Source organism: Pristiophorus japonicus, chromosome 9 (genome assembly GCF_044704955.1).
Source record: "Pristiophorus japonicus isolate sPriJap1 chromosome 9, sPriJap1.hap1, whole genome shotgun sequence".
Taxonomy (NCBI): Eukaryota; Metazoa; Chordata; class Chondrichthyes; family Pristiophoridae; genus Pristiophorus; species Pristiophorus japonicus.
This window is the reverse complement of record NC_091985.1, coordinates 131,894,778-131,920,365: the sequence shown is the minus strand read 5'-3', so window position 1 is coordinate 131,920,365 and position 25,588 is coordinate 131,894,778. Positions and strand designations below refer to the sequence as shown.

The 25,588-nt window shown below is 45.4% G+C and overlaps 1 protein-coding gene across 3 annotated transcripts in view; it reads right to left on the bottom strand.

Annotated features, from left to right (window-relative positions):
* LOC139273233 (serine/threonine-protein kinase PAK 5-like) overlaps positions 1–25,588 on the bottom strand; it is a 365,900-nt gene that overhangs the window by 179,621 nt on the left and 160,691 nt on the right. For all 3 annotated transcript variants that reach the window (XM_070889858.1, XM_070889859.1, XM_070889860.1), the window contains one exon: positions 16,888–17,111. In XM_070889858.1, the coding sequence (XP_070745959.1) occupies positions 16,888–17,091 (204 nt within the window). In that variant the 5' untranslated portion in view covers positions 17,092–17,111. The remainder of the gene's footprint in view (positions 1–16,887; positions 17,112–25,588) is intronic.

Here is a 25,588-nt window from a genome sequence, read left to right as displayed (position 1 = left end):
CATGAAGTACATAGACAGCAGGGGAGTGCATGATAAGGGAGAATATGAAGCGATTCAGAGATAAGTTTTAAAAAACAATTAGGAAGGCAAAGAGGAACTATGAAATCAATTTATTAAGGAACAAACAAAATCGTAAAATATTTTACAGGAACATCAATAAAAACAAAAGGAAGGTTGGCATGGGTATAGAACCATTAAGAGATAATACCACAGGTAATGGTAGAGAGATGGTAGAAATATTAAATCATTATTTTGCTTCAATATTTACCAGGAAGATAGAACAGGTGGACATGATATTGGATGATGAGATTAGTAATGAGATAATTGCACTTAAAATTAAAAAAAGGGATATATGAAATAAACTAATCAAACTCAGGATAAAAACCCTGGCCAGGCTAGATTGCATCCATGCATTTTAAAAGAATCTAAGGAAGAGATAGCAGAGACATTACTACACATATTTAATAATTAATTAGAAAAAGGTGCAGTGCCAGTGGACTAGCAGATAGCTAACGTAATACCTATATTTAAGGGGGATAGAACATGTCAGCTTAACATCGGTGATAGGAAAATTAATGGAATCCCGACAAAAGGAAAAAATTGAAAAACATTTAGAAACCAAAAATATAAAGTCAGCATGGATTTCAAAAGAGAAATTCTTGCTTGACCAACCTTACTGAATTTTTTGAAGAGGCAATGGAGAAAGTATACAATGGTAATGCAGTAGATGCAAGTTATCTAGATTTTCAAAAGGCCTTTGATCAGGTACCCCATAATATACTGATGAACAAGGTCAGAGAATGCAGAGTCAGGGGTCAAATAGCAGAATGAATTGCTAGCTGGCTTCAAGACAGAAAGCAGAGAGTAGGAGTAAAGGGTAGGTATTCACAGTGGCAAAAGGTGGGCAGTGGTATTCCACAAGGATCAGTGTTGGGACTACTGCTGTTCGCAATTTACATTAATGATTTAGACTTTGGAATCAAAAACACAATTTCTAAACTTGCAGATAACACCAAATTTGGGGTGTGGTGGTGGTGGGGGGGGGGTGTGGTGGGGAGTGGGGATAAGATAGTCAATACCAAGGAGGACTGCAACAAATTACAGGAGAACATTAATAAATTTGCAGAATGGGCATATAATTGGCAGATGAAGTTCAACACAGATAAATTTGAGGGGTTATATTTTGGTAGGAGGAATAGGGAGGTCACTTATTACTTGGAGGGTGCGAGTCTAGGTGGGGTAGAGGAACAAAGGGATCTCCATGTACAAATACACAAATCACAAAGTTGAGACACAGGTTAAAACAGCAAACCAGGCACTCGGGTTAACTTCTACAGGTACAGAATTGAAAAGTAGGAAAGTTAAGCTAAACCTATATTAAACCTTGGTTAGATCATACTTAGAATACTGCGTACAGTTCTGGTCCCCATATTATAAAAAGGATATAGAGGCATTGGAGAGGGTGCAGAGAGGATTTACAAGGATGATACAAGAAATACAAGGGTATACATCTCAAGAATGGATGCACATTATGGGTCTCTTTTCTCTTGAAAAAAGAAGTCTGAGGGGGTGACCTAATAGAGGTCTTTAAAATTATGAAAGCTTTTCATCGCTTGGATATAGCGAGAACGTTTCCATTTGTGGGGAAGAGCATAACTACAGGCCATCAATATAAGATAGTCACCAAGAAATCCAATAGGGAATTCAGAAGAAACTTCTTTACCCAAAGAATGGTGAGAATGTGGAACTCGCTACCACAGGGAGTGGTTGAAGCGAATAGTATAGATGCATTTAAGGGAAGGCTAGAGAAACATAAGAGGGAGAGGGAATAGAGGGTTTTGCGGATAATTTTAGATGAGCAAAGACGGGAGGAGGCTCGAGTGGAACATAAAAGCCGGCATGGACTGGTTGGGCCGAATGGCCTGTTTCTGTGCCGTATGTAATCTTTCTATGGAATCCTATGTATGTAACATCGCTGATTACGCCACTATCAACATCCTGGGGATCACCAGTGACCAGAAACTCAACTGGACTAGCCACAGAAATGTTGTTCACGCTAGAGGCTGGACAATCTGTGGCGAGTGACTCACCACCGGACTCCCCAAAGCCTCTCAACCACCTACAAGGCACAAATTAGGAGTGTGATTGAAGACTCTTCACTTGCCTGGATGGATGGAGCTCCAACAACACTCAAGAAGCTTGACACTATCCAAGACAAAGCAGCCCATCCACTGGCTTAAACATCCACTCCCTCCATTATTGGTGTAGTGTGGCTGCAGAGCGCACTATCCACAGCGTACCAGGTTTCCCTAACTTACAAATAAAATGCTGAGCAATCACAGGTGGCCTTTTCTCCACAGTGAACTATTTATGGATGAGGAATTTAGAGTTGGCTGCAGGCGACAAAGGCCTCGATTTTAACTGGGAGGCGCATTTGGGAGGGGTGGAGGATGCAGGTGGGAAAGCTCCATGGGGATCTCAATGTGAAGCCCGGGACATTTTAATGCCCGGGCCTCATTTAAATATTCCAGGACAGTCTCCTTTCACTGGCAGGACCGACATTGGGGCTGGCAAGCTGGAGCGAGAAATAGGGTCAGGAGCCTTGGAACGGCAGGGACCTAAGGGAACGGTCCTTGTCATGAAGTTAGCGCTGGGCTAGGGTTTTGATAGCTGATGCCAGCACTGAAGGAGTGGCAAGGCCGGGATACTCAAAATCACTTTGTGGAAGCTGGGGAGTATTTTCCTCCTTCCGCTCCACAAACATTTTTCTTTGGTGGTTTGGCTGTCGGGGTTGGCCTCCCAAATCCAGACATTAAAAATGCCGTCACAGCCATGACTTTTAAATTTAAATTAGGCTGCTTGCAGCCGGAGCCTCAGCCAACTTCAAAGTCAGTAAAGATAAGATGCTACACGGGAACAGTGCAGCCTCAGGCCAGGAAGAGGACTTGCCCTGATCTTAGCCTCTCTTATGCACCATGCTCGCTGGGGTTAAAACTAAAGCCAAAGTTACAGTTGTTACAGCAGATCAAGACTGTAGTACAGTTCGACCTCCCGAATCCAGCAACCTCAGGACCGAAGCCAAGCCGGTTTTTGTGTTTTTCTGGACTTCAGAATGTCTTTGACGTCACGAATCCAGAAACACCCGAGCCCAGGTTCGGATATTTCCAGATTTCAGAACGTCAGAAAGGGCGGGTGCTCGCTGAGGAGCTGTTCGGGGCTTCGGGCAGGGCCAAGCCGCCAAGGAATTGTTCAGGTGTGGCCCCGCCAAGGAGGAGCTGATCGGGCGGGGCCCCACCTCCGTGGAGGAGTTCCTTGTCTGGACCGAGGTAGGTGGGGTCGGGCAGCCGAGGTAAAGGGGAGGGAGGGGGGGCCGGGGCATAAGAACATAAGAATTAGGAACAGGAGTAGGCCATCTAGCCCCTCGAGCCTGCTCCGCCATTCAATAAGATCATGGCTGATCTGGCCGTGGACTCAGCTCCACTTACCCGCCCTCTCCCTGTAATCCTTAATTCCCTTATTGGTTAAAAATCTATCTATCTGTGACTTGAATACATTCAATGAGCTAGCCTCAACTGCTTCCTTGGGCAGAGAATTCCACAGATTCACAACCCTCTGGGAGAAGAAATTCCTTCTCGGTTTTAAATTGGCTCCCCCGTATTTTGAGGCTGTGCCCCCTAGTTCTAGTCTCCCCGACCAGTGGAAACAACCTCTCCGCCTCTATCTTGTCTATCCCTTTCATTATTTTAAATGTTTCTATAAGATCACCCCTCATCCTTCTGAACTCCAACGAGTAAAGACCCAGTCTACTCAATCTATCATCATAAGGTAACCCCCTCATCTCCGGAATCAGCCTAGTGAATCGTCTCTGTACCCCCTCCAAAGCCAGTATATCCTTCCTTAAGTAAGGTGACCAAAACTGCACGCAGTACTCCAGGTGCGGCCTTACCAATACCCTATACAGTTGCAGCAGGACCTTCCTGCTTTTGTACTCCATCCCTCTCGCAATGAAGGCCAACATTCCATTCGCCTTCCTGATTACCTGCTGCACCTGCAAACTAACTTTTTGGGATTCATGCACAAGGACCCCCAGGTCCCTCTGCACCTCAGCATGTTGTAATTTCTCCCCATTCAAATAATATTCCCTTTTACTGTTTTTTTTTCCCCAAGGGTGGATGACCTCACACTTTCCGACATTGTATTCCATCTGCCAAACCTTAGCCCATTTGCTTAACCTATCTAAATCTCTTTGCAGCCTCTCTGTGTCCTCTACACAACCCGCTTTCCCACTAATCTTTGTATCATCTGCAAATTTTGTTACACTACACTCTGTCCCCTCTTCCAGGTCATCTATGTATATTGTAAATAGTTGTGGTCCCAGCACCGATCCCTGTGGCACACCACTAACCACCGAATTCCAACCTGAAAAGGACCCATTTATCCCGACTCTCTGCTTTCTGTTCGCCAGCCAATTCTCTATCCATGCTAATACATTTCCTCTGACTCCGCATACCTCTATCTTCTGCAGTAACCTTTTGTGTGGCACCTTATCAAATGCCTTTTGGAAATCTAAATACACCACATCCATCGGTACACCTCCATCCACCATGCTCGTTATTTCCATTAAAGAATTCCAGTAAATTAGTTAAACATGATTTCCCCTTCATGAATCCATGCTGCGTCTGCTTGATTGCACTATTTCTATCTAGATGTCCCGCTATTTCTTCCTTAATGATAGCTTCAAGCATTTTCCCCACTACAGATGTTAAACTAACTGGCCTATAGTTACCTGCCTTTTGTCTGCCCCCTTTTTTTAAACAGAGGCGTTACATTAGCTGCTTTCCAATCCGCTGGTACCTCCCCAAGGGGCGAGGTCGGGCCGCGCGACGTCAGGGCGGGCGAAGTCGTGGCGATGTCGGGTCGGGCGAAGTCGGTTCGCTGAGGCAGGGGGAGGTCCGGATATCGGAACATTTTCCGGTTTCCGAACGACCCCGTCACAGATCGGTCCGGTGTCCGGATTCCGGAACATTCTGGATTCTGGAACTCCGGATTTTGGAGGTCGAACCTGTACATCTCAAGATGGAGATTATCAGGGTCTCCCACTGTAGTTGACGATTCTGAAGTGCAAAGGCAACTTAATGTTAGAGACTAGTTATTACTGAAGAAGGGAAGGAGAAAGGAAACCAATGGATAATGAAAACAAAGCAATTGGTTTAAACACTGTACCATTCATTGTGAACTGTACAATGACAAAACAAGAAAGAAAAACTGAGTTTCTGATAATATAACAAACTGTTTGCATATGTCACGTACTACAAAATTATTTACAAAATGTGATCAGAACCAGAGTTAATATTTCCACAGAAACCAATAGTCACAGATACCAGCTTCTGGGATTGCTTCTTTCCTGTAAAACACAAATACCAGTTTCTGTGACCTGCCTTTGAAGCCAGACCAGCCATTGTAATAGTTAATGGCTTCTTTCCTGTAGAACACAAATACCAGTTTCAGTAACGACTTTACAGTGAAACTTTGTTTTTAGTGTCAGATATGTTAACGAAGTTATGAAAACTGCTATTGTAATTATGCTTTCTGGTTAATGCTCCATGACTGGAAGACAGTCACAAAAGACAGGAGATGGGAACAGATCATAAGATTGGAAGACGATAATTCAATCATTAACAGAAGGAGGCAAAACTCAGACGGCCATCAATTAAGAATGGGACGATTGTATATTGAAAGAGGGTATAAGAACGTTATATGATGTTATATGACTGCCTATGATGATGATCACGTTAACTTCCAAATCCCTCATCACACGGAGGAGGCGATTTCAAGGAAGGAAGAGAGGGTGTCCAGCGAAGCATCCCATGTCAACGCGTTCCGTGTCCTTGGTTGTATGGGAAGTAAAGCCTGTATTTTAACTAAGGCTTCACTGTCCAAGTTTGTGTAATGCATGTGTGTGTGTGTGTGTTTAATAAACTGTTCTGGTTTACTAAAGCGAGTAACCTTGTCGTCATCATTTATGCCAGTCGAATCTAAGTAAATAAGGGCATTTAAAATACCTTACGCACTTTCAAATGCCCAGTTTAAAGTGATCCAATTCATGGTTGCTCAGGAATTTTGAGCAGTAGGTTGTTTCAGCACCTCTGAATGCCCCAACTGCAGGATTTTTCTCTGTTATTGACAGTATAAGAAGTTTGTGTGGCAGTCATATAGCATCTAGGACCGGAGGTCAAGCAGGGCTGCATCATCGCCCCAACCCTCTTCTCAATCTTCCTCGCTGCCATGCTCCATCTCACAGTCGACAAGCTCCCCGTTGGAGTGGAACTAAACTACAGAACCAATGGGAACCTGTTCAACCTTCGGCGTCTCCAGGCCAGGTCCAAGACCACCCCAACCTCTGTCGTCGAGCTGCAGTACGCGGACGACACCTGCGTCTGCGCACATAGAGGCTGAACTCCAGGACATAGTCGACGTATTTACTGAGGCATACGAAAGCATGGACCTTACGCTAAACATCAATTAGGTAAAGGTCCTTCACCAGCCTGTCCTCACCGCACAGCACTGCCCCCCAAGATCCATGGCGCGGCACTGGACAACGTGGACCACTTCCCTTATCTCGGGAGCCTCATATCAACAAGAGCAGGCATTGACGACGAGATCCAACACTGCCTCCAGTGCGCCAGTGCAGCCTTCGGCCGCCTGAGGAAAAGAGTGTTTGAAGACCAGGCCCTCAAAACTGTCACCAAGCTCATGGTCTACAGGGCTGTAGGAATACCCGCCCTCCTGTATGGCTCAGAAACATGGGCCATGTACAGTAGACAGCTCAAGTCGCTGGAGAAATACCACCAACGATGTCTCCACAAGATCCTACCAATCCCCTGGAGGACAGACGCACCAAACGTTAGCGTTCTCGGCCAGGCCAACATTGAAGTACTGACCACACTTGATCAGCTCCACTGGGCAGGCCACATAGTTCGCATGCCAGACACGAGACTCCCAAAGCAAGCGCTCTACTCGGAACTCCTTCACGGCAAACGAGCCAAAGGTAGGCAGCAGAAACGTTACAAGGACACCCTCAAAGCCTTCCTGATAAACTGCAACATCACCACTGATACCTGGGAATCCCTGGCCAAAGACCGCTCTAAGTTGTGAAAGTGCATCCGGGAGGGCGCTGAACACCTCCAGTCTCATCGCCGAGAGCATGCAGAAATCAAGTGCAGGCTGCGGAAAGAGCGTGCGGTAAACCAGTCCCACCCATCCCCTTCCCTCAACGACTATCTGTCCCACCTGTGACAGACTGTGGTTCTCGTATTGGACTATACAGCCACGTAAGAACTCATGTTAAGAGTGGAAGCAAGTCTTCCTCGATTCCAAGGGACTGCCTATGATGATTGCATGTGCTGGAGATGATCACAGATAAAACCTCCAGTTGATCAAGCTCTGTAAAATCTTAACCTGACGACCAAATTCAGTCAAGGAAATTCCACATCTACTTCTTTGTTTTTAATGAGCATCTGTTTTATAAACACACTTGTTTAAAAAAATTAATTATAATGAAAATGCTGGAAATGAACAGGTCAATCAGCATCTGCTGGGAGATGAGATGAATTGGCTTTGCAAGTGTTCTTCATTAGGGCTCATAGAAACATAGGGCCCAAGTTTCGGGCCATGCCTAGAATGGCGCAGCCCCAACCTGGACGCCCGTTTCTCGCGCCACAAAGTGCACCTAAAAAAAACTTACAGATTCTCCGGCTCCCTGCTGGTCCTCTGGATCCGGGCGCGGTGCAGCACGAGCTGTAGGGGGCGGAGCCAGGTCCCTGCGCTGAAAACTGTCATGTATTCAACCAGCATTGTAACCCATGTATAAACTGACCTAAGTTGTACACCGTGAGAACACTGACCACTAGGTGGGAGACACTCCTAACCTGGACCTTCAGAGATAAAAGGGGAAGCTCCACCCACTTCCTGCACTTGAGTGCTAAGGAATAAAGGACAGGTCACAGACTGACCTTCTCTCAAGCATGGGCCTCGTGTGCATTTATACTGTATAGTAAGAACGTATCAATGGCGACAAGAAACTGGGATTTAAACCACGCGAGCATGGCCACTAGCAGAACAGACGAGAGGTACTGTGTTAAGGAATGGTTGGAACAGAGATTCAACATTGTTAAAGCAGCACACAGTTCTCCAGGCAGACAAGGGCAATCGGGCATGCCCCAACATGTAGTCGAACCCAGAGTTCGACAGAGACAATGGCAAGCTGAACAGCGATTCACTCCATTGCAAGGGACAATGCGGCCAGTAATGGGGCCATCAACACCTGTTAATGGTGCACTCAAGGACAATAACAGGGGCAGTCAGGGACGATCGACTGGCAAGGGACCTTTTGTTTCAAACCGCAGCTCATGCTGGAGGCTTGGAGGCACACACTCAGCCGGAGTTTGCAGAGATGAGCAAAATACCTGCAGAAATTGCAGAAATGGACACTGGGGGAAATCGCTGGAAGCTGAAGTTCAGCGAGTTCATGTGGAGCAGGTATACAGTTCATACACCAGGACGCCACCGATAATGATGAAAGTGCTCCTCAATGGCATCCCAATATCAATGGAGTTAGACACGGGTGCCAGCCAGTCCCTGATGGGTATCAAACAGTTCGAAAAGTTGTGGGCATCCAAGACCAGGAGGCCAAAATTATCGCCGATTGACGCACAGCTACGGACTTACACAAAGCAGATCATTCCGGTGCTAGGCAGCGCCACGGTAGTCGTGACCCACAAAGATCAAACAAAAAGGAGGTTCAGCAACCCCATAGAAGAAGCAGAGGAAGAACATGATATAGAGTTCACTCCACCACAGGTGACCGAACACCGGAACTAAAGGGAGGAGAGCCCAGTCACTGAGGGTAGTCTGGATAGGCCTGAAGCACCGCAAACAGCAGATACTCAGGCCAGCGCCCAACAACCGGAGCCCCAACTCAGGCGCTCTACAAGGGAGCGTAAACCACCAGAGAGACTCAACCTGTGATCCCAATAAGACTTTGTGGGGGGAGGTGATGTCATGTATTCAACCAGCATTGTAACCCATGTATAAACTGACCTAAGTTGTACACCGTGAGAACACTGACCACTAGGTGGGAGACACTCCTAACCTGGACCTTCAGAGATAAAAGGGGAAGCTCCACCCACTTCCAGCACTTGAGTGCTAAGGAATAAAGGACAGGTCACAGACTGACCTTCTCTCGAGCATGGGCCTCGTGAGCATTTATAGTGTATAGTAAGGATGTATCAAAAACAGGGCCGGGACCTCTGCGCATGCGCGCTACAGTGGGCGCGCATGTGCAGTAGCTCCAGTTGCCAAAAACAGTGTGGGAGGAGCCCGAAACACGCAGCCCCTAGTCCTGGCCGAATGGGCTTAAGATTCGGCCTGAGTTGCTCCTATTTTTTTAGAGCAACTAATTTAGAATGGAGCATCTTAGAAATTGCAATTCTCGGCATTTAGTTTGCTCCAGTTCAAGTGAGTTAGAATAGTTTCATTGTAGAACAGATTTTTTTTTCCAAAAGGGGGAGTGTGCAGCCACTTATGCCTGTTTTGCAAGTTTAGGCAGCGAAAACCTACTCCAAACTAACTTAGAATGGAGTAAATGTAGATTTTTGTACGCTCAGAAAAACCTTGCATTGCCTTATAAATCAGGCGTAGGGAATGAGAGATGGGGGGGGGCGGGGGTTTACAAACATTAAACACTTTCCTTTTACAAAAACAGCCATCATCAATAATAAATGATAAATAAATCAATAAATCAACTAAAAATCAAAAAAAGTTTAAAAATTAAAAATTAAAAAAATAATTTAAAAAATCAATAAATAAAAAATTACGTTTCTACTCACCGACTGTAGCACCGGGAGCCCTCCAACAGCATGCTGGGACGGGGCCCCCCAGTGTGCCTCTCTCTCTCTCTCTCTCTCTCTGTCAGTGTCTCTCCGTCAGTGTCAGTATCTCTGTTTCTGACAGCAAGGGGGAGGAGAAGAGGAGGGGGGGGGGGGAGTAAAAGGGGAGAGGGAGGCTGAACGGGCCGCGCCGAAGACTTCGGGCGGGCCCTGCCGAGGACCTAGAAGCCGGGCGGGGCCTGCCCTCCCAGCAAGCTGCTGGGCGGGCGGGCCCCACCGACGATGCAGATGCTGGGCCGGGCCACTGAAGACTTCTGGCGGGGCCTTCCCCCAGCAAGATGCCGGATGGGCGGGCAGGCCCTGCCGTCGTGGAGGGGAAGGGGGCGGGGGGCGCGAGCGGGAGCTAAACGGAAGAGAGGGAAGGAGGCTCGAGTCTGATCATCGCCCTGGCAGTCCATTCGGCCAGGGCTAGGAGTTGCATGCTTCGGGACCCTCCCACACAGTCTTGGGGGCGAGGAGCTACTGCATATGCGCGCACACTCCAGCGCGCATGTGCAGCGATCCCGGCACTGTTTTCAGCGCCGAGACCTGGCTCCGCCCTCCACACGTTCTGCTGCGCTGTGCCAAGGCTTGCATCGACCAGACAGAGGGGAGAATACCAAGGTAAATAATAGGCGCCGTTTCTGTTCTAAAAAGTCGCCGCACCACATGGAAATGCGCCGTTTGCCCATAGAAATTGGGTGCAGGAGCAGGCCATTCAGCCCTTCGAGCCTGTACCGCCATTCAATAAGATCATGGCTGATCATTCAACCTCAGTACCCCTTTCCAGCTTTCTCTCCATACCCCTTGATCCCTTTGGCCGTAAGGGCCATATCTAACTCCCTTTTGAATATATCTAACGAACTGGCCTCAACAACTTTCTGCAGCAGAGAATTCCACAGGTTAACCACTCAGTGAAGAAGTTTCTCCTAATATCGGTCCTAAATGGCTTACCCCTTTTTCTTAGACTGTGACCCCTGGTTCTGGAACTCCCCAGCATAGGGAACATTCTTGCTGCCTTTAACCTGTCCAATCCCTTCAGAATTTTATATGTTTCTATGAGATCCCCTCTCATTCTTCTAAACTCCAGTGGATACAAGCCCAGTTGATCTAGTCTCTCCTCATATGTCAGTCCTGCTATCCCGGGAATCAGTCAGGTGAACCTTCGCTGTACTCCCTCAATCCTCAGATAAGGAGACCAAAACTGAACACAAAGGCTCTGGACAAGTGCAGTAAGACCTCCCTGCTCCTATACTCAAATCCCCTACCCATGAAGGCCAACATACCATTTGCCGCCTTCACCGCCTGCTGTACCTGCATGCCAACCTTTAATGACTGATGTACCATGACACGCAGGTCTCGTTGTACCTCCACCTTTCCTAATTTGCTGCCATTCAGATAATATTCTGCCTTCGTGTTTTTGCCAACAAAGTGGATAACCTCACATTTATTCACATTATACTGCATCTGCCATGCATTTGCCCACTCACCTAACCTGTTCAAGTCACCCTGCAGCCCCTTAGCATCCTCCTCACAGCTCATACCGCCACCCAGCTTAGTGTCATCTGCAAACTTGGAGATATTACATTCAATTCCTTCATCTAAATCATTGATGTATATTGTAAATAGCTGGGGTCCCAGCACTGAATCCTGCAGCACCCCACTGGCCAGTGCCTGCCATTCTGAAAAGCTGACTCTCTGCTTCCTGTCTGCCAACCAGTTCTCTATCCACGTCACTGCATTATCCCCAATACCATGTGCTTTAATTTTGCACGCTAATCTCTTGTGTGGGACCTTGTCAAAAGCCTTTTGAAAGTCCAAATACACCACATCCACTGGTTCTCCCTTGTCCACTCTACTAGTTACATCCTCAAAAAATTCTAGAAGATTTGTCAAGCATGATTTCCCTTTCATAAGTCCATGCTGCCTTGTACTGATACTGTCACTGCTTTCCAAATGCGCTATTATTTCATCTTTAATAATTGATTCCAACATTTTCCCCACCACCGATGTCAGGCTAACCGGTCTATAATTCTCTCTTTTCTCTCTCCCTCCTTTTTTAAAAAGTGGTGTTACATTAGCTACCCTCCAGTCCATAAGAACTGATCTAGAGTCAATAGAATGTTGGAAAATGATCACCAATTATTTCTAGCGCCACTTCCTTAAGTGTTCTGGGATGCAGCCCATCAGGCCCAGGGGATTTATCGGCCTTCAATCCCATCAATTTCCCTAACACAATTTCCTGACTAATAAGGATTTCCTTCAGTTCCTCCTTTTCATTAGTCCCTCGAACCCCTAGTATTTCCGGAAGGTTATTTGTGTCTTCCTTAGTGAAGACAAATCCAAAGTATTTGTTCAATTGGTCTGCCATTTCTTTGTTCCCCATTATAAATTTACCTGATTCTGACTGCAAAGGACCTACATTGGTCTTCACTAATCTTTTTCTCTTCACATATCTATAGAAGCTTTTGCAGTCAGTTTTTATGTTCCCTGCAAGCTTCCTCTCATACTCTATTTCCCCCCTCCTAATTAGACCCTTTGTCCTCCTCTGCTGAATTCTAAATTTCTCCCAGTCCTCAGGTTTGCTACTTTTTCTGGCCAATTTATATGCCTCTTCCTTGGATTTAACACTATCCCTAATTTCCCTTGTTAGCCACGGTTGAGCTACCTTCCCCATTTTATTTTTACTCCAGACAGGGATGTACAATTGTTGAATGATGATACTGTACTTTGCATTGACCTGTCTTTTCTTTTCACATGTTGATGGACTATGCGGTGTATTTACAAAATTTGCCGTTTTTCCTTTTATATCTGTAGTTAACATTATGCATTTAGGTTACAATATAACCTGTGCACAAATATAAATTGGGAACTTTAATCCAAATTTATGTTTATTCATTTCAATTAACAGAAGTCCAAAACCAATTTTACCATGTACAAAGTACTGCTGAACCATTTCAGCCTTGTGGCAATTCAACATGAAAGGATCAAGACCTGCGGCGTGCCATGTACGTCATGAGCGGACACTGCATGTGCAAACCTGTGTCCTACCACTTCATTGTGTTACAAACTCAAGCACCGTATCACTGTGTCATCTGGCTATCCACAGAAAAATTATAAAGCTGTTTTTTTTTTAAATGGCAAGAGTGAATGGAAATTTAACTAAATATTTATTTCTGCTTTCTCTTGTTTCTACCCCTTTTCCATTGTTAATTTAAAATTTATGTACATTGCAATAATCACAACTATTCCCAACCAGGCCAACATCCCCAGCATTGAAGCACTGACCACACTTGATCAGCTCCACTGGGCAGGCCACATTGTTCGCATGCATGACACGAGACTCCCAAAGCAAGCCCTCTACTTGGAACGAGCCAAAGGTGAGCAGAGGAAATGTTTCAAGGACACCGTCAAAGCCTCCTTGATAAAGTGCAACATCCCTAGCGACACCTGAGAGTCCCTGGCCAAAGACCGCCCTAAGTGGAGGAAGTGCATCCGGGAGGGCGTTGAGCACCTTGAGTCTCATCGCTGAGAGCATGCAGAAACCAAGCAGAAAGAGCGTGCGGCAAACCCAACCTTTCCCTCAACGACTGTCTGTCCCACTTGTGACAGGGTCTGTGGTTCTCGTATTGGACTGTTCAGTCACCTAAGAACTCATTTTTAGAGTGGAAGCAAGTCTTCCTCGATTCCGAGGGACTGTCGATGATGATATTCGCAAAACAATTTGTAGTGTATTAAATACTTTAAAAAAATGTTGGCTTTTTTGCTAAGTTTATTAAGAACTGTAATGCAAACCTTGGTTCCTATAGTGCCTCAATGAATTGGATGCCTATACATCGTGCTAAAGACTGGGGCTGCTCAGCACCATGTGTGCATAGCATGCTATAAAACATCATACAGGCTGCTGTGGCACTTGGAACCAGTACACCTGCAATACAATGATTGAAGTCTTGAAAAAATGCAAATGATGGCTTGGCCCCAGAATTTGTTTGGAGCGCCTCAGCAGCATTCAAATGCTCTCGTCCCATATACCAGGGCATTGGATGAGGAGCTTCTTCCCTCTAGTTGGGTCTTTGCTGGGAAAGGCATAATGCTATTTTGTTGACTTCTGTGTAGCTGCTTGTTACTTACCACTTCAGTGTTGTCTGAACAAGAAAGTTAGTGAGCCTTAATGAGACATTCTTAAAGTTGGACTGCATTTGCGTTCTACACCGGTTTCTCCAGGAAACGTCATTGGGGCCAAAAATTCATGGTCTGGATAAGGCCCATTACCGCCAGAAAGCGGGGCCAGGCGGCGGAGTCGCGCAGCCACCGACTTCCGGTCAATGGCTACCATGACCCAAATTCAGCTCGGGGATTTTTCTGGCGGTCCCCAGTGCCGCCCCTCTGCTGCCAACCACCCCAAGCGAGTCATCAAAGCACGCACCGCCGATCTCCCGCACCTCCATCACACCCTGGACATAAATTTTGCACAAAAATCCTAAATCCGCCACGCGGTGCCCCCGACAGCTTTCTCTGCTGGTGCACCTTGTTTTGAGTGAGAGAGCCACGGCAGCGTAATGGCCCTTCAAGGGGAGGGCGCACTGCCGTGGCCACCCATATTTTTTTTTGCCGGATAATTATGCCCCCGGGTTCGGCAGGGCCACCAACAGGCAGCCTGGCACCTCCACTTGGGTGCCAGGCCACTGGGCCGGCCAAAACCCTCCCTGGTGGCCCAGTGGCCGATCCTAATTATTTGCTGCTTCTCTCCCCTTTAAAGCAGGGGAGACACGTGGTGACGCAGACGCAATGACATCACCACCGCTGAGTGACAGTGGCAGAGAATCCACCCCGCCTCCACTTCCGCCCTATCGCCAGCACTTACTGCCGCACTTTCGGCCCCATGATGACCGACTTCCGGTCCGATCCAAAAAAAACAGCAAAGAGAAGAAAATCGATCGCACATCCGCCTCATTGGACCAGACGGTAAAAACTTTTTAAAAAATGGAATGCGCGCCAGCTTTCTGGCAGGCGTGAATTTCGGTCCCATTGTGTGTTGCTTTGAAAAGACCTATGGGCCACCCTCTCTATTTGTAGGTTCTGAAGAAGATCACAGATGGCATGGAGTGTTTGCATCTCAAGAGATTGACGAGAACCTACTGTTATGCTGCCAAACGTGCTTAGACCCAAATATTTGTAGCTGTGCCACCTAGTTCATGAACATCCATCAATATGTATCTGCTCTGTGACGTAGATATTGAACCATATCTACTATTTTGGCAGTTGTCATGCTACAATGGGGCCGAAAGCCGAAGTTGCCCCTTTCTATAAAGGCACGTGGCTGCCTGAAAGTAGCAGCCACGGATCGGTGCGGACTGGCCGCCGAGTCGCCGCCATTTTGTATATTGCCCTCCTTTAGTTTTGAGTGGTGTAAGGGCCTGCCCCACCCATTTTCCACCGCGTCGTGCACGCGCCGCCCCCTCACTGACTGGCGGCGACTCCCTTTCGGAAATTTCCCCGCGGGAAAGGCGCCGCCGATCGATGCCACTGACAGCTTTTTCTGTCAGTACCCTTATTGTGGCTGGGCGGCGGGGGAGGTTGTGCTGCTAGCGACTCCATATAATTTTTTTCTCCCAATCGGCCGACTGCCAGGTTGGGCCGACAATTATGCCCGCGGGTTCGGTCTGGCCAACAGGCAGCCTGGTACCCCCTTCTTGGGTACCAGGCCGTTTGGCCCGGCCGAAACCCTTCGCTGGTGGCCCAGTGTTTGCCACAAAAGTGGCTGCAGAGTTCGCAGCGGCCCTCCCCTTTAACTGAAGGGGAGGGACGTTGTGACGCATCAGTGCGATGACGTCATCAGTGCGGCGTGATGATTTGGAGCGTCGCCACTGCGATGCGACCCGCCCCCACGTCTGTCCTGCTAGTGGTGGCCACTCTGACCCGACCGCACTTCAGGTCCTCTCCCGACACCAACACCACTCCGACCAGAAAGAATACACAAAGACCTGAATTTCTCCGGACTGTCTGCCCCATGTATTGGGGCGGACGGAACACTTGAAAAGTGGTAGGTGCGATCCATTTCGGGTGGAGGGCAATTTCGGCCCCAATATTTTCAGAGCAATCTATGGTTCTATATGGATTGCTGCTATCCATCCATAACAATCAAGTCCACTGCGGGCATAGATACTCACCCTATTGAGGAACCTATGCATAAGTGTTGAAGAGCAAAATCATGAGTTGCACGATAATATCAAGGACTTGATCATCTGCATTTTTACACAAAGATTCTGATGCCTGGATTAATCTCGAAGCATTGCAGAATAGCCTTTCAAAAGGGATTTAAAATTATGGCAACCTGCTGTGTTCTACACAGATTCACTCTGCAAAGGGCCATGCCTTGGAGCAAGCTGCAGACAGCACCAATATTAAACACATGCAGAAGATAACACCAACCAAGAGTTAAAAAGACATGCCTGCCCAAACAGTAGTCAACAGAAGACACTTTCAGTTAAGAGCATGGCACAGCCAAGGCACAGCCAAGGCACAGCCAAAGCACAGCAGTCATTTTCACATTAATAAACCGTCAACCCCACTGCCCTCAGCCTTTCATCAGGCGCTCTGAAATCATCAGCATTTGTCACCAATTAACCTCAATCTACCCGATAGCAAAAGAACTGTCAGCACAGTATCAGAGATACCACATTTGTAGAGCAGTGATCCTCAGTGCATCTGTTTTAGCAGAAGTACAGAAAAACTGTGTTCTACTTTTACAGTCATGTGGCAAAAATCCTAGGTTATTACTGGGTAATGGTTAAACTTGAGTGTATTATTTACAGATTGCTCGTTACAAACTCTATTCCCAAGTTGTCCTGTGGTTATATTATAGATAAGAGCACCTGACTTTCCAGTATAATAAAATTAAATGCAAACTACAAAGCAGATCAGAAACTACAGTACAGAGGCAAAAAAACTGAACCTGTACCTTCATAGGAGCTAATTGTATAGGTGTGATACAGGATGGATCAACCATAGGTTTAGGTCTATTTGCTGTGTCTGCAAGCAAGCTTTGCCACTGTTGAGGAAGTCCTGTAAATTTTTGTTCATGGTGGTCAAATCCAGTATGAACCCGATGTTCAAAGTTAGAAGGTGCAGAGATTTCGAGACGTTTCTTCTTCTTTCCAAACATACTGGAAAATCCTAATAGACCTGCAACAATATTAGAGGACAAGATATGGTGAAGTGTTTTTCAATCTTTTTAGCACAAAAAGTGGGAAAACCAAAGTGATGTGCAAAACCAGAGAATCTGGAGGTATTTTTAAGGATACTCTAAATTCTATAATGGTGCTAAATAAATAGCCTTCAAAATATAAAATACACACATTAAAAAGTATTCCTTGATGTAGTTAAGAATGATAACCTGGTGCAGTTTTATTAATACAGCTGAAAATAGGTTTATCAACAGAAAGAAGCATTTTTAATAAGGTGACCCGTCCACCATCTGTGTGTAACCTGATTTAAAACTACTGAAAATGAAAGTTTCATTAGTGGACACTGGTCAGTTTCTTAGTAAATTCAATATTATTTTGTATGAAAAATCTTTTAAAACGTGCCTACTAGTGCACCTTAGAAAATGAACGCAATTTGAAGAGCCTTCCCGAACCAGCGCAATCTCGCAATGTCGACCTGGGGACATGGCTAGTTTTGGGGGCGGGGTCGCAATTTGGACTAATTGAATCTTGAACCACCATAAAAGATTGTGGAAAAACACAAGCGTAAGTGGTTTGGAGCGTAACCCGATCTTTTGCGCTGGGTCGGCCAATTCCGCTCGGATCTGGGTGCAAAACTAGTGGAAATTTCCCCTAGTTAATCTCTAACATCTTCCAGTTCTGGTGAAAGTTCATCGACCTGAAACATGATCTCTGTTTCTCTCTCCATGAATGCTGCCTGAGCTGCTGAGTGTTTTCCAGCACATTCAGTTTTTATTTCAGATTTCCAGCATCTGCAATATTTTGCTTTTGTATTATTATATATAAAGTGTTATATATAAAAGTGTTCGCCTTATCTATAGGGCTTTGGTTCTTACAATGCAAAATAAAAATGCTGTACCTTTCTGTTGAAGCTCATACCTCAGTTTTAGAAAACAACCAAATACAATATGAAATAGATAAACCTTCTTCCATTTTAAAATATGCTACTGAAATAAACTAAGCAGATAAAATAATTACTGCATACAGACATTCTACTACAATGCATATCATATTAAACAGTTTACATTTCTGAAAATACATCAGTAAGTGTATACAAAAAATGGTGCAACAAAGACCCAACTCATATGTTCCTTTCAATTCATGATAAAGAAATGCTCATCACACCTGCAAATAAAATGCTTTACAAGCAGTTTATTCACTTAACATTGATCAACAACTAGAACTATTTGCATTTTTGTTGTGCATTTAATTACAGAGGGGAAGAAAAAATAATAAAAGACTTCGTAATGCGATGTGCAAGGCTTAATAGAGCTGACTGAAGGCTTGGTTAAAAAGATGTGTTTTGAGGAGATTATTAAAGGTGGAGAGAGAAGTTGAGGGGCAGAGGAGTATAGGAAGAGAATTAGAGTATGGTCAAATAAAGACTTTGTCACTAATGATGGGGCAATGAAAGGGGGAGGATTCAAAGGACCAGAGTCTGCAGGCTGAAGGGTGCAGGAGGGGACACATGAGTTGAGGAGGTTTCGGAGCTAGGGGGCCCGAAATTCAGGTGCACAAGAAAGTTGGCGCACCTATGATTTTTTGAGTGATACTTACTGCTGGGAGCTCTGATGCGGTCGGAAGAGCCATTTTCAGGACTTTGACATTTTTCAAAGTCCCACAGGAAATGACTCGTAATGGCGGCAGGCCATAGACTTAAAGCCAAGTTGACTGGCTGAAAATCGGTTGGACAGGAACTCCGTCGCTGTCAATCAGCGGTGGATAGTGGTGACATCAAAGCGCGTGTGCGTCACCACCTCTCCGTTATAGGGGAGAGATTCTGTTATTTTAAATCTTCGGCCACTGGGTCACCAGGGAGGATTTCGGCCGAGTCAGTGGCCTGGCATCCAAGAGGGGTTTCCCGTTGGCGGCTCAGCTGAATCCGGAGGCAGTATTTTGCTGGCCAATCAGGAAGTCAGCTGTCAAAATTTTTTTACAGTGCGGCCGCGGCAATGGCCCGTCTCCTTTAAGGGCCGCCATGCTGCCGGGCCACACTCAGTGCGGAGATGGTGCACCGGCAGAAAAACCTGCCGGAGGCACTGCGGGGCAGGGGATCTGAATATCGGAAGGTAAGTATTTTTGTGTATTAAAATTGGCGCTGCAACCCCAGATGACTCGTTTTCGGCAGTCATCAGAATTGGGAGGGATAGTGGCTAGGCCAAAAAATCCCTGACCTGAATTTAGATCGGGTCGGCCAGTTGACCCCAAAGTAGCGGCCAATCGATGTTTAAGAATGGCCGCCGCAAACGAGCATTAACAGGTCTCTTTGAGACCCTGAATTTCGGCCCCAGAGTGTGGCAAAACTGTGAGTGAATTTAAAGTTTAGGGCTAGAATCTTCAATTCAATGCATGGAACGAAGGGTGCCAACGTAGGACAGTGAGGATAGGAATGATTTGAATACGTTTGAGTTCATGGAAGACTGAAGGCGGGAGGCTGACAAGGGGGAAAGAGAGTCTAGAGGATTAAAAAAAAAAATTGATGAGGGTTTCAATGGTAGTGGAAGTGAGGCAAGGTCAGAGGTGAACAATGTTGTCGAGGTAGATGCAATCAGCCTGGTGATGGACAGAATATGGGCTTTAAAGCTCAGCTCTGGATCAAACAGGACACCAGGAATCATTGTCTGATTCAACCTCAGCAAGTGGGCAGAGAGGGGGAATGGGATTAGTGTTAAGGGTGCAAGTTTATGTCGGTGGCTGGAAACAATGGGTTCAGTCTTCCCAATATCTAGTTGTGGAGAAAATATTGACTCATTTATGTCTTGCTGTCAGACAGGCAAATAGGATCTAGAGAAGTAGAGTTGTGTGCCATCATTATACATAGAAAAGCTGACCCCATGACTGCAGATGATGTTACGGAGGGCAACATGCAGATGAGGAAAAGGAAAGGGTCAGGTCATGGAGGTGATGGTGTAGAGGCATGAAGAGAAGCCATTTCTAATACCAGATATAAAACAGAAACATAGGAACCGCAGAACACTAGTAAAACAGAATCATAGCATTTATAATTGTACCTAATTCACCAATTATGATTCTTTGGTATCTTGCATGTCCAATTCCTAAAAGATTAACACACTTGTGATACTGTGTAAAACTCCTTTATATAAATTAAATTGCTATATTGAACAAAATTACCTACAGCATCTTGCACAATGCAAACGGAGGGGTAGGATAAGCAAACAATTTAGTTTGAGCTAAGCAATGTACAAGGTGTTCAGAGTCAGCTGTTCACACACTGTTCATCAATTTCTGCTTGTCCACAGTAAAAGTAAATCCAAAGTACTTCTGAAACTAAAATAATGCTATTAACTAAAAATGTTTCAATCAGTATACCCCCTAATGATGATCAATCACGGTCATTTATCACTAGCAGCAACGAGAGTATATTTTCTGCAGTTTGCTTTCAACATTTTTTAATTGGCTTTAAAAAAAAAATCACTGGACAGAATCCCAATGAACAAATTGTTCTTCTTGACCGGGAGGGGGGGGGGGGGGGGGGGGGGGGAAGAGAGAGAGAGAGAGAGAGAAAAAGTGTGTTTTTCCAAACTGCTCCCAATATGTCATCTAATCAGTGATTCTGTCACAAACCCACACAGTCCTTTTTGTGATCTTCTAAGATCCTAGCAACAGAATCGAATGCACAAAGAGAACTGAATGACCCAAGGTACAGTAAACAAAATCAACCATTCAGAATACTACAATGTGCCTTCTCTTTTCAATTCTGAATAGAGAAGCTATTGGACCAACATCTGCTTTGCTGGAATGCTAAGTTAAACAAAATTGAACACGGTAATGAGAGATATCCTATTATGTTTTCAATTATCAATTTATCCAAAACACATTTCTTTAGTTCAAGCTCAAAGCCATACAGCTTGTGCTGTATTATGCAGACTACTGTATGAGGTGTCCTTCACTGAGCTGAATGCATGAATGCCAAGTGGAACTCTGTAGAAGAATGCATTCAAGGATGGATTTACTAAGGTACCAAGCATTGGCAAGAGATTTCTTCTCCAATCCACAGGGGATAAGTTTATGACTTGGCTTGAAGTTCCCAACTTTAGTTCAGAAGGCTTTCATCAATTTTTGATCAGATCACTACTTATTCCTATGTTAGCACTTAACAGCATTCTTGGCACTTATGAAGAAAAAGAACAGAGAAACTAACAAGTATGCCTCTGTAGGTCAATTGTGGAGTGCCAGTCGCTGAAAATAAATCAATGTCCATAATGGGAAGGAGGAAAAGGTTCAGAGGGAACCTCCAGTGAAAGGCAACTTTAAGTTAAAACCCAGCCTACTGCAACTGAAGATCACCCTATAATATTTCACTCTAACAGTAACTGCTCAACTTCCCCTGCATCACATTAAATGTAGAAAACCAAAGAATAGAATGGCAACTTATTTCAAGAATGAGGAAAATCTGAAGGGAACACTACCATAGAACATGAAGCACTTTGGATTGCCATGGCAATAAATTGTGGAAAGTATTGTAAGGGATAAATTGTAAGAGTTGCAAATAGGTGGTCAGAATTATGCTGAAGGTAGTGAACTTATCAGTATTAGGAGGGTCTGTATAATTGCCTATGTATGTAACACTTGCAAATGTAGGTATAGCACAAATGTATAACGCATTAAACTGAATCCGTAACCTCCGTAATACTTAAACAGCAAAATCAGCAGTTGATGATCAGAAGTCTCTGAGGTAAAGATAAGGAAGCCAGTTTAGGCATCTATTATACTGAGGCAAAGTGCAAGTCATGGAACAACACCACAGAAGATGGGCAATTGCATATACCACTCGGGGACAGTTTAATAAGACTGTCTAATGGAGGTTATCTCCCTTCAAAACAGATATACCGCTTTGGATATTGTTGGGGGAGATGGCTCACCAGAGGAAGGCAGCAGCAGCCAAGTTCATGGCACCGTGGATGGCTCTGCTGCACAGGAGGGCAGGAAAAAGAGTGGGAGAGCTGTGGTGGTGGGGGATTCTATTGTAAGAGGGATAGATAGACGTTTCTGCGGTTGCAGCCGAGACTCCAGGATGGTATGTTGCCTCCCTGGTGCAAGGGTCAAGGATGTCTCGGAGCGGCTGCAGGGCATTCTGGAGCGGGGTGGGGGGGGGGGCGCGGTGAACAGCCAGTTGTCGTGGTGCATATACGTACCAACGATATAGGTAAAAAGCGGGATGAGGTCCTACAAGCTGAATTTAGGGAGCTAGGAGTTAAATTAAAAAGTAGGACCTCAAAGGTAGTAATCTCAGGATTGCTAGCAGTGCCACATGCTAGTCAGAGTAGGAATTGCAGGATAGCTAAGATGAATACATGGCTTGAGGAGTGGTGCAAGAGGGAGGGATTTAAATTCCTGGGACATTAGAACCGGTTCTGGGGGAGGTGGGACCAATACAAACCAGACGGGCTGCACCTGGGCAGGACCGGAACCAATGTCCTAGGGGGAGTGTTTGCTACTGCTGTTGGAGAGGGGTTAAACTAATATGGCAGGGGGATGGAAACTTATGCAGGGAGACAGAGGGAAGTAAAATGCGGGCAGAAGCAAAAGATAGAAAGGAGAATAGTAAAAGTGGAGGGCAGAGAAACCCAAGGCAAAAATCAAAAAGGGCCACGTTGCAGCAAAATTCTAAAGGGACAAAGAGTGCTAAAAAGATAAGCCTGAAGGCTCTGTGCCTCAATGCGAGGAGTATTCGTAATAAGATGGATGAATTAACTGTGCAGGCAGCTATTAACGATTATGATATTATTGGGATTATGGAGACATGGCTCCAGGGTGACCAAGGCTGGGAACTCAACATCCAGGAGTATTCAAAATTCAGGAAGGATAGACAGAAAGGAAAAGGAGATGGGGTAGCGCTGCTGGTTAAAGAGGAAATTAATGTAATAGTAAGAAAGGACATTAGCTTGGATGATGTGGAACCTGTATCGGTAGAGCTGCGGAATACCAAAGGGCAGAAACGCTAGTGGGAGTCGTGTACAGACCACCAAACAGTAGAAGTGAGGTTGGGGATGGCACCAAACATGAAATTAGGGATGCGTGCAATAAAGGTACAGCAGTTATCATGGGCGACTTTAATCTACATATAGATTGGGCTAACCAAGCTGGTAGCAATGCGGTGGAGGAGGATTTACTGGAGTGTATTAGGGATGGTTTTCTAGACCAATATGTCGAGGAACCAACTAGAGAGCTGGCCATCCTAGACTGGGTGTTGTGTAATGAGAGAGGACTAATTAGCAATCTTGTTGTGCGAGGCCCCCTGGGGAAGAGTGGCCATAATATGGTAGAATTCTTTATTAAGGTGGAGAGTGACTCAGTTAATTCAGAGACTCGGGTCCGGAACTTAAGGAAAGGTAACTTCGATGGTATGAGACGTGAATTGGCTAGGATAGACTGAAAAATGATACTTAAAGGGTTGACAGTGGATAGGCAACGGCAGACATTTATAGATTACATGGATGAACTTCAATAATTGTACATCCCTGTCTGGAGTAAAAATAAAACAGGGAAGGTAGCTCAACCATGGCTAACAAGGGAAATTAAGGATAGTGTTAAATCCAACGAAAAGGCATATAAATTGGCCAGAAAAAGCAGCAAACCTGAGGACTGGGAGAAATTTAGAATTCAGCAGAGGAGGACAAAGGGTTTAATTAGGAGGGGAAAATAGAGTATGAGAGGAAACTTGCAGGAAACATAAAAACTGACTGCAAAAGCTTCTATAGATATGTGAAGAGAAAAAGATTAGTGAAGACCAACGTAGGTCCTTTGCAGTCAGAATCAGGTGAATTTATAATGGGGAACAAAGAAATGGCAGATCAATTGAACAAATACTTTGCATCTGCCTTCACTAAGGAAGACACAAATAACCTCCGGAAATACTAGCGGTTCGAGGGTTTAGCGAAAAGGAGGAATTGAAGGAAATCCTTATTAGTCAGGAAATTGTATTAGGGAAATTGATGGGATTGAAGGTCAATAAATCCCCAGGGCCTGATAGTCTGCATCCCAGAGTCCTTAAGGAAGTGGCCCTCGAAATAGTGGATGCATTGGTGATCATTTTCTAACATTCTATTGATTCTGGATCAGTTCCTATGGACTGGTGGATAGCTAATGTAACACCACTTTTTTAAAAAGGGAGAGAAAACAGGGAATTATAGACCGGTTAGCCTGACATTGGTGGTGGGGAAAATGTTGGAATCAATTATTAAAGATGAAATAGCAGCGCATTTGGAAAGCAGTAACAGGATCGGTCCTAGTCAGCTTGGATTTATGGAAGGGAAATCATGCTTGATAAATCTTCTAGAATTTTTTGAGGATGTAACTAGTAGAGTGGACAAGGGAGAACCAGTGGATGTGGTGTATTTGGACTTTCAAAAGGCTTTTGACAAGGTCCCACACGAGAGATTAATGTGCAAAATTAAAGCACATGGTATTGGGGGTAATGTACTGACATGGATAGAGAACTGGTTGGCAGACAGGAAGCAGAGAGTCGGAATAAATGGGTCCTTTTCAGAATGGCAGGCACTGAACAGTGGGGTGCCGCAGGGTTCAGTGCTGGGACCCCAGCTATTTACAATATACATCAATGATTTAGATGAAGGAATTGAATGTAATATCTCCATGTTTGCAGATGACACTAAGCTGGGTGGCGGTGTGAGCTGTGAGGTGGATACTAAGATGCTGCAAGGTGACTTGGACAGGTTAACTGAGTGGGCAAATGCATGGCAGATGCAGTATCATGTGGATAAATGTGAGGTTATCCACTTTGGTGGCAAAAACAGGAAGACAGCATATTATCTGAATGGTGACAGATTAGAAAAAGGGGAGGTGCAACAAGACCTGGGTGTCATGATATATCAATCTTTGAAGTTTGGCATGCAGGTACAGCATGCGGTGAAGGCGGCAAATGGCATGTTGGCCTTCATAGCTAGAGGATTTGAGTATAGGAGCAGGGAGGTCTTACTGCAGTTGTACAGAGCCTTGGTGAGGCCACACCTGGAATATTGTGTTCAGTTTTGGTCTCTTAATCTGAGGAAGGACGTTCTTGCTATTGAGGGAGTCCAGCGAAGGTTCACCAGATTGATTATTGGAATGGCAGGACTGACATATGAGGAGAGACTGGATCAACTGGGCTTGTATACACTGGAGTTTAGAAGAATGAGAGGGGATCTCATAGAAACATATAAAGTTCTGAAGGGATTGGACAGGTTAGAGGCAGGAAGAATGTTCCCGTTGCTGGGGAGTTCCAGAACCAGGGGTCACAGTCTAAGAATAAGAGGTAAGCCATTTAGGACCGAGATGAGGAGAAACTTCTTCACTCAGAGTGGTTAACCTGTGGAATTCTCTGCCGCAGAAAGTTGTTGAGGCCGGTTCGTTAGATATATTCAAAAGGGAGTTAGATATGGCCCTTGCGGCCAAAGGGATCAACGGGTATGGAGA